Raw genomic sequence first — 9,952 nt, forward strand, 5'->3', positions numbered from 1 at the left:
TCATCCAGTATTGACAAGATGTACATATTTTTGGTACATATTTGATTTGCCAACAGAACAGAGATGAAAGTAGCACAGTGGCCTGCTTCATTGGTGGCTGTGTGCAATACACTCTCACAAAACAAAAAAAATATGGGCTAAACTCACTATTGTATTGCTGGTGTTATCAAACCATCCTTTGCTCTTTTAAGGGATGGGGAAATGAAAAATATTCATGAAAAGCTTTACAGCTTTACAGTTTAAACCATACATTCATCTGATCAGTGACCGAAATAGAATGCACAGCCTCATACTTCTGTGCTGTTGTCTTTGTTTTATGAATGAGCCCCAGCCCCAAGAACCTGAGACTAGGTCAGGATCACAAAACCTTACCTGCTCAGCAATTAAACACATGTGCAATAGACTTTCCCTTCTATTTAACTTTTATTAAAAGAGATGCTAAGGTACTGAGATGCAGTACATCATATTTATTACCAAAATTATTAACAAATATACAAAACTTATACATGTAATTTTCTTACATCCATTCTCTATAATACTGATTTGTGTTCAAGTAGGTTATCTACAGTATGTAAACATCCCTTGAATTGACCTCACACAGATTAGGAAAGCCCTCTAACCCATGCTTTTATCAGATACTTCTTTTTTTTGGCTTTCATTTGTAGAATCTAATCTTCACATTTGGCACATGGAAGAGACATCTACAGTGCAAAAGAGGCAGATTTTCTGGTTTCCTTCTGAATAATTTTGCAGGGGCACAGTTAAAGAGCTGAGAGAACAAGAGCACTCTTACTCCATGGAGGTGGATTTGTTGTAACGCCAACAACTCTTGGTTCAGCCATTAAACTTGAGCTTAAAGTCAATGCCTCTTCCTTCTCCCACCCCCCTGCCCCACCCCCCATGCAAGGTCAATTAGGCCTTAACCTTGTCTTAAAAGTATTAAAAGAAATTCCATCCATCCCAGAACAAGTAGGTTAATTTCACCAAGGAATAATTTTTCAGTGTTCTTTTATGGGGGTTGGTTTGTGCAGTGTGATGAGCCAGCAAATTTTTTAAATGGAGAAAAAAACATTATTAAAAATAAAAACAAAAAACGGATAGGAGAGTAGAACTTTCTATTTGCTTTCAACTGCCACCTCTGCAATGAAAAGCACAGCCTCTCTGAGGTGGCAAAATGACCAAGTGAAAGGCGGAGAAAAGTCAAGCCCGCCATACTTAACCTTGGACTCCACGCCTTTGAATACAGTATCACAAAAACTAAAAAAGAAGAAAAGGTCATTGGAGATTCTGCCCCCCTCTTCCTGTGTTTCTTTTTGATTATTTAACTTAATCTAACCAAGTAAAGCTGATTCAGAGAGAGCTCCGCTCGCCCACTCCCCCCGACAAACTCACTCTCCAGCAGTCTTGCTCTTGCGGTTGGCGGCGCCTCTGCCGCGAAGCCTCCGCCCCAGAACGGCCGGGTTTGGCCGCGCGCCGGCCTCCCGGCTTCCGTCACCACAGGGGCGCGGGCCCCTCCGACGCCCCGTAGAGCTCCGCCAGCTTCCGGAAGCGGGGTCCCCAGTCCGTCAGGAAGTCGAAGCTCTGCTCCGAGTCTGAAGTGGCCGACTGCAGGGAGCTTAGAGACCCGGCGACTGAGCCGTCCCCCTCGAACATGTACGTTTGCAGGGAGTCGAAGGGCGCGGCCCACAGGTCCATGTCGGCCTCGTAGAGTTTGGCCAGGACGTAGCTGTGGACGGTGCTGTTGACGGCGCACGTCTGAGGCACGTAGCGGGAGAGGCTCTCGATCTCGGGCAGCATGTCCTGCCGCGTCTTGGAGGCGCCGCCCGCCTGCGCCTCCCGTGGGTTCCACATGGCTGCGATGTCGAAGGCCTCGGTGTCCTCCTCGCCACCGCCCTCGTCGTCGTAGCGCACGATGTTCTCGTGGATGTTCTCCTCGTCGTCGATGATGTATGGCTGCTTCCGGTGCCTCCGCATGGACAGGATGAGCAGCACCAGCACTGCCGGAAACACAGAGGACCGGGTGTTGGCGGAAGAGCCCCGGCCGTGTGGGCCGAGACCAGAGCTCTTGAGTAACACAGGTAGGGGAAGGGCTGTCTGGGAGGGGAGAGCAGGGGCAGTGTTTGGATATGTGACCTCACAGGGTCTACCCTCTTCTCACTCTTCCTGCACTGTTGGAGAGTCTGTGGGCGAGTGAACGCTACGTGACATGATTCCACGTGGTTTAAGTAGGAGTTGCATGTAGAGGCTCTGCACACACCTTATCGCTTTGAAATGTGTGTGCGTTTGTACACCGAGCCACCCAGTGTAACATCTCATTAACAGAGCACGAAGCCCTGTGTCCCCGTGGAGTATATGCTAAGGATCAGATCATGTTTTCTGACTGCGTAAGGACGAATACGTGTTTCTCCATTATAATGTGAAAACCTTACTGTATAGGTGGAATCCTGCTTTTTTACATTAGCCTCTCAATAGGATCCTAGTTTGTAAATATACAGTGGACCCTGGAACAACATGGGTTTGAATTACTGGGGTCCACTTAGCTGTGGATTTTTAAAAATAAATACATACTGCAGGACTACTGCAGTTGGTTGCTGCAAATGCTGAACCCTGGATACTGAGGGCCGACTATAAGTTATTAACAACTTCAGGGCAGGTCTAAGCCGCTAACCCCACCCCACCATTGTTCAAGGGTCAATTGTGATCATATATTAATTAAATGAGTATAGACACATGTGTTAAATATGAGCCAAAGTCTTAGTCTTTCTATGTTTTCTCCAAAAAATAAGAGAGCATAAATGACCATCTTTGTCCAGTTAACTCAGATTCCTCAGAAAAGCCTTCCATTAGAAAGGAGGTTGTGACTTTCTAGATCTAAGGGTGTTCATGGAAGAGAGGGAATGAACAGTGACATTTTATATAATTTCATCATGTTATCAAAGACGCACCACACTGTTAGATGTGCCCTTGCAGGTTTGGATGAAAGTTTATCCCAACGTTTTTTTTTTTTTTTTTTCCCCCAGGATGTGTTCACTGGGGTTTAAAGGAGAGATGGAGGTAATCCCATTGAACCATTTATCTCTGTGAGTAAAAATGTTTTCCAGGAAGTGTGTTGAGATTTTGGCTGTAGAACTTTTTTTTTTTTTTTTTTTAGCATTTTTTTTAACGGTTGGTAAAGGGGGGCACTAAGCAACGCTAAAAAATAAGAGCCCAGTTTATCCAAGGTGGGGGGGGGGGAATGGAGTACAGTCATATGCCCAGTAAGATTATGGACTAACTTAAAAAAATAACAATAATGGTTTTTTAAACTTGAATGTGGAATGTACTTTTTGTAAATTGCAGTGAATGATGTTAATACATGATATTTTCCTGAATAGCTCGGGTGACAAAATGCACACAAAGGAAACAGTTATATACTCTTGTATTTTATCTCTGTGCAAAAATGTAACTCATAGGCTAGAGGACTATGGGATTTCAGAGAAGTGGACTAATAGGACTTTGATGAAGTGGGGGCTTGAACTGGGCATTGGAGGTTGGGGTGTGATTTGGATGGATGCAGGGTGGAGAAATGGGATTCTGAGTGAACTTGCTGTGTTTGTGGGATTCAGTAAGGAGTTACTAAACTCAAATATTTTTTAGACATTATCTGAAGCAAAACGGAAACAAAGTAGAATATGACATGATTTCTGTTTTTACAGGCATGCAATCGAAGGATATAATAGACATTAATGATTAATATCAAACAGGTGGTGATAGGACTATCATAGAGCTGCAAGAGTTTTGCAGAGAATACAGAAGCAGGGCCAGTTAATTCTTCCTGGGGACCTGAGAAAACCTCCACACAGGTGACACTGGAGTGCTAGGTGTGGTATTTCAGAAAATGCTGGGAAGCAATATTAGAAAAGTCTTTGAGTTTGTACTGGAAAGAATTCTGATGATATAGAATTAGGCAGTTTATAGAACTCTGAAAAAAATAAAGATTGCTATGTATCTTATTTTTAGGTAATCTTATTTAAATATCAAGTATTATATAACCCCCTGAAAATCAAATTTTGGGAAAAATGATCCTATTCAGTTGAAGGGCTTCCCTGACAGAAGAGAATCAGTTCTAGGGATGTTTATTCTTTAGTATCTATAGGCACAGTGCATAGGGCCTATGAGATTTTCTAGGAACTAGATACATATTTGAAACATGGAAAAAAATCCATAGTCAAAATTAATGTGTTAATATAATTATCCACAAAATGTAGTATTTCTTTGACAAATCAACTGCAGTTCAGTCTTACTCAGTTTTATGAATTATATTTAATGTGGGATGTACACTGTTAAAGTGAAAGTGCCTAAAACTCTGAGGATTTTATGACAGCTTTGCTCGGTTTAGGTGCTGAAAACTGTTTATTCTGCGCAATTCCAAAGGCAAGACATAATGGGTTTGGGAGGCACAAAATAAATCGCCCCTTGCACACCGCTTCTAACTTGAGAGCCTCTTTGTGCCAGCCTCTTTAAATCAGTCCCCCTGAAGTGGTGGCTTCTTCTACTGTTTGTGGGCTAGGGTGAACTCATAACGTAGACATTTCCAAAGATAGAAGTAAGGACAGCCAGACTGTTAGTTTCTCCTAGGAGCAAGTTTCTTCAAAGGCCTCTTTCAGGGTGTCCTGTTATGCACTCAAGGACTCCCAGTGCCACCTTATGGACACTCAGGGAATTGCAAGAGGTTTTATTTGTCAGTACAGAAAGGGACCAGAAGCCGTAACAATCCTCTCTGATCCAGGGATCCAAGGACTTTGAAAGGTTACTTCTTTATACTGTTTTTCCCTTCATGTAGCACTGAACTAAATGAAGCATATTCCACAGACCTACTAGAAATTCAATCAAGCAACTGACATTTTAGTTAGACCTTCTTTCTTTGGTCTGACTCAGTCTCTTGGTTTGGAGGTAAACCTGGGATCAGGGCTTAAATTCTAATTTTAATCCTCAAATCTTTACTTTTTTCCCTTACTAGGATTTCTTCCATATTGAATAATATTACTATCTACTAAGTCTGCTTTTCTCTAAGCAAAATAAGTATGCTGTGAATTATTTCAGTCAGAAGAGTTGGCAGATATGTACAGATAGTTTTTTGGTTTCAGGAATTGGTTTAGATGTTTTACTGTTTGTTTTGAGTGTGGATTTTGAGGATAATAGCATGAATGGCCTTAGTACAAGGGAGTTGGGAGCTGCTTTGCAGTATGACTTCAGATGAAGAGGAAAGGATCCCCTATCCCAGTAGTGCTGTCCCACTGGCCTGTCATCACATCTTTATTTCACAAGTAGAGGCAAACTGACCCTGGTTAGAGGCCACGGTACCCAGGGAGGGGGGGTGCTAACGCCCCCAAACAGCTTACCCTCCCAGATATCCATGTGGTTCACTCTGCCACTTTTCAGATCTCTGCTCAGAGGTCGTCTTATCAGTGAGGTCCTCCCTGACCACCCTAGTTAAACTGGCACCCACCCCTGTCTCCTGTCCTCTCAGGACTCCCTGTCCCTCTTCCCTTCTCTGTAACACTTACCACATCCTGAATCCGGGGATGAACATTTGGGGGAAAGGCCGTACTGCTCAGATACAGGGATGTGCAATGCGGGGCCTGCCTGTGTTTCAGCCCTGGCTCTGCAACTGAGATTTGGCCTTGGGCCCGTCACTACCTCTTTGTGATTTAGCTACTGCTTATCTGAAATGAGGGGGTTAGAAGAGGTGATCATCATAGCCTGTCCAAAATTATTATATAGGTTCTATGATGTCAAAATGAACTTGCTTTATTTTGAATTAAGCTCTGTGAAGGCTGGGGCATTTCTGTCTTATTAATCCCAGCACCTAGAAAGGCAGCCTGGCCTACAGTAGATGGTTGATAAATATATGTGCTTTCATTTGGCCACAGAGGCCATGAGTTCCTTGAAGGGGGGGACTGTCTCCAAGTTCTTTACTTTTTCCCAGCCTTACTCTCCCACCTTTTCAATAAGCACGGTGTGGAAAACCAGTTCTGGCCAGCTGTGTCAGTGTGATAACGGAATGGTATCTAAGTAAGCAGGACCCCACAGAATGGAGAGGAGCCACTTACTCACCTAAGAGGACAAAGATGCAGGCCAGGATGGCAATGAGGGCGCCGCGGCTCAGTCTGACTGGGAGCATGTAGGCTTCGGGGCTGCAGGACAGGACGTGGCCATTGTCGTCACAGCTGCACACCTGGATAGTCAGCGTGCCCGTGCTGCTCAGCACCGGCTGCCCATTGTCCGATATCAGGATGGGCAGGTAAAAGACACTCTGCTCCTGCTGCCGGAAGCCAGACCTCCTAGTTAGAATCCGGGCAGTGTTATCTGAAGAAGACAGGGGTTCCGGGATCAAAAAAGCAGAGAGAAGAGGAAAATGAAAGAACCAACAAGAGAATTAATTTTTTGGATTGAGGAAAGCAAGGGGGCAGGAACTGGGTGGGGAAGGAGAGAGGAGGGACAGCATGCCCTGGAGGCGGTTAGCTACAGCCACCGTTGGGTTTTTTGGGATCAGCAGTTGGATTCAGAAACCAAGATTTTTGCTTGCTTCTAGGGAAAACCCTGAGGCCTTTTTTGATAGTCTGTCTTACCCTTTGTGACAAAGTGTCCAGGGCAAACTGTCAGACTTCAGATCTAACTGAAATGTCCCTGGGGAAACTTGACGGAAATGAACAGTCACTGGCGACTTGTGGTCCCTGTTTGTTCTGGCTCAGCAGCTTTCCAAGGCCCTGTGCTGCTTTGTGCCCCCGGGAAAAGAATGCTGAGGAGCCCACGCGGCTGTGGCACATTGCTTATTTTTGCCACTTTGGCTGGAGTTCGAGTCTTCTGCTATTTACTTTTATGCCTCTGAAATGCAGTCACCAACTCCTGTGCTTTCTGATGAACCTGCTCGTTTAGCAGAAGCTTATTTGAAATCCCCTAATCATGACACACCCTGCTGTTTCCCGCTAATTGGTGGTCTCCGTTTAAGCAATTAATATGAATTTGGTGAACATTCAATACTCGTTTTTTCCCCCAGTTTTAAAGGGGATTAGCAAAATTGTTTGGTATGTTTCCACAAAGCTGATGTGTGTGTGTGTGTGTGTGTGTCTGTATTTATATTTGCCTAGTGTAATGTTTTGGGGTCTTTTTAAATCTATGTTCTCAAGTTTTCTTGAGTGGGTTTGACTTATAAATCAGATATATTTTCTGGAAAGCTGGTATCTTTTTCAGCAGAGGGAAAGTTTGAGAGATGTGGTAGGATGTATAATCAGTGACAAAGCTAACGTCATCAGTATGGAAGGTCCTCTGGATGTGTTTCACATTTCACAGGGAAGAGTCTAGAACTTCACAAAAAATTCTGAGAGTCTAGCCAAAGTAAACATTATTCAGACCAATATCAATATTTCTGGACATAATAAAGGATTATACTTTTCTACCCTCTTGAATTTGGGCATGTCTGTATCATTTGCTTTAGATGATGGAAATGAGCAAAACTGATTCGTGTCACTTCTGGACAGCAGCATGTATCAATAATAGCTGGTATGTTATTCTTGTGCTCTCTTGCCTTGTTGTAATATATGAAAGAACATTAGAGATGGAGAGCCAGGCAGCCTACACCTGGACAGCTGTCCTTGGTCGCCAGACCCACAGTCAGCTTTATGTGAGCAAGAAATTAACTTTAGTTGCGTTAAGCCACTGAGATTTTGGTGTTGTTTTTTCCTGCAGCCTAACCTAGCCTATTCTGACTAATACATAATTCCTTAATTAACTTTTCCACCTCCTCCTCCCCCTGTTTTATCATGAGAGCAGTTGTTTTTTGAGTGCTTATGTGCAAGGTATTTAGACTTTACATGCAGTATCTCATTTAATCTTTACCACCATTTGGTGAGATAGTGATAATCTCACCCTTTTACAGTGAGAGTTAAGGCCTAGAGAGATTATGTAATTGGTTCAAAGTCACTAATTTAGTAGAAGAGCTGGGATTTGAACTCTGGTCTCTTGACTCCAAATACACACTCCTTCCATTGTGCTGTGTAACCGCTTACTTAGTTTTGTAACATTAATGTTGAAAATTATTCAGCTAATTGAAATCTCTTCCTACTTTGGTACAGGCCTTTTCCCTCTTATATCCTTCTCAGTGGAGAAAGATAGCAGTTGGTTACCAACCTGAAGATTATATTCATATTTCCACCTACCACACAATCCATCTTCTTTGCTGTTTTCCAGATTTAATAGCTAAGTACTAGTAATTTTGCTTCACAGTTTCAGTTTCGTTTTGTTTTTGTCAGAAGTAAAGTTTTTCTCGAACAGAAATCTTTTTTATTTTTCATTTTAATCAAGGGCAGTTCATCAGACTTTGAGAAAGCCGGAGAAGAGCTGAATTTCATATAAGTATTACATTATGCCTACTATGCATCATAGATTTCTTGATCTCAGAATTATTTAAGATTAAGAAAAAAAGATCAGAGCGTCACATTGCTGAGACTAGTCCTACAAAGGAGCTGGCAAAATTTAGCCACTTGCAAAATTTTGTTGAATATTATAACTGGAGCTTGAATAACCCATTTGGATATAGTATCCAGGGTGACACAAAAATTTTGTGTGTGTGTGTGTGTGTGTGTGTGTGTGTGGCTAAAACAGGAGGTCTCAACTTTCAGTCCCAATTTTAATACTTACTCTCTATTCCATGGGCCATTTACTTTCTTTCCTTATCTATCAGATGAGACAATGAGAATCATCAGAGGCATTAGTAACTTTCTTAAGACCTTAAAGGATTATTATAAATATCAAATAAAGCAAAGTATGGGAAAATGCGTGTGAAACTGTGAAGTATATGGACAATCCTTTTCACAATGCTTTGGGGATTAAGAAAGGCTTTACTTGAAATAGTGCACTGTTGTGTTCATAAATGAATATCATGTTTTGGGCACGGGAGTTGGAGGGCTTGACAGTAGATCCACCACATCAGATGTTGGTCAGGATTTTTTTTTTTTTTTTTTACCGGTACACCGGCCTCTCACTGTTGTGGCCTCTCCCGTTGCGGAGCACAGGCTCCGGACGCACAGGCTCAGCAGCCATGGCTCACAGGCCCAGCCGCTCCACGGAATGTGGCATCTTCCTGGACCGGGGCATGAACCTGTGTCCCCTGCGTCGGCAGGCGGACTCTCAACCACTGCGCCACCGGGGAAGCCCGAGGTGGTTAGTTTTTATGGGCTGTGTAATTTCATAGGCTAATGAGTGGATTATTCCAACTATTTTGGGGAAGTGGTGGGGATTTCCAGGATTTGGCCACCACCCACATTTTGGCCTTTTATGATCAGCCTCGGAACTGTCACGGCGCCTGTGGGTGTGTCATTCAGCATATGCTAATGTATTACAATGAGGGTATAATGAGGCTCAAAGTACACTGGAAGTTGAATCTTCCACCATTTTGGACCTAGCCGGTTCTAACCAGTTTATGTCGTATCCTAAACGGTTATGTCATTCTCTTAAAGGTTGTGTCCTGCCCTATTCCCCCCTGTCTCAGAAGGTCATCCAACCCAGGGCCACCCAACACCTCAGAGTAGTCCCAGCTAATTCTCAGGACGTACACAAGCAGGGCTTCCAGAATTTAGCACAGGGATGCTCAAACTGTGTCATACCTGTGGACCATGTTGAAAATACATACGGCAAGGATGTGGAGAAACTGGAACCCTCATTCATTGCTGGTGGGATTGTTCTACGGTGCAGTTGCTGGGGAAAACACTTTGGTGGTTCCTCAAAAGGTTAAACAGAGAGTTATCCCACGACCCAGCAATTCTACTACTAGGTATCTACCCACAAGAAGTGAAAACTTATGTACACACAAAAATTTGTACACGAATGTTCACAGCAGCATTATTCATAATACTGTAGTCAAAGAGTGGAAACAGGGCTTCCCTGGTGGTGCAGTGGTTGAGAGTCCGCCTGC

The 9,952-nt window shown here is 43.4% G+C and overlaps 1 protein-coding gene across 1 annotated transcript in view; it reads right to left on the reverse strand.

The window, feature by feature from the left end:
- Positions 1–404: 404 nt before the first annotated feature.
- Positions 405–9,952, reverse strand: part of CDH20 (cadherin 20) — a 208,717-nt gene continuing 199,169 nt past the window's right edge. The window contains exons 11-12 of the mRNA XM_029225605.1: positions 6,097–6,348; positions 405–1,997 (exon numbers count right to left, since the gene is read on the reverse strand). Coding sequence (XP_029081438.1) covers positions 1,492–1,997; positions 6,097–6,348 — 758 coding nt within the window. The 3' untranslated portion in view covers positions 405–1,491. The remainder of the gene's footprint in view (positions 1,998–6,096; positions 6,349–9,952) is intronic.

The sequence above is a fragment of the Monodon monoceros genome, unplaced genomic scaffold (assembly GCF_005190385.1).
Source record: "Monodon monoceros isolate NGI ecotype Baffin Bay Population unplaced genomic scaffold, NGI_Narwhal_1 Super_Scaffold_1, whole genome shotgun sequence".
Taxonomy (NCBI): Eukaryota; Metazoa; Chordata; class Mammalia; order Artiodactyla; family Monodontidae; genus Monodon; species Monodon monoceros.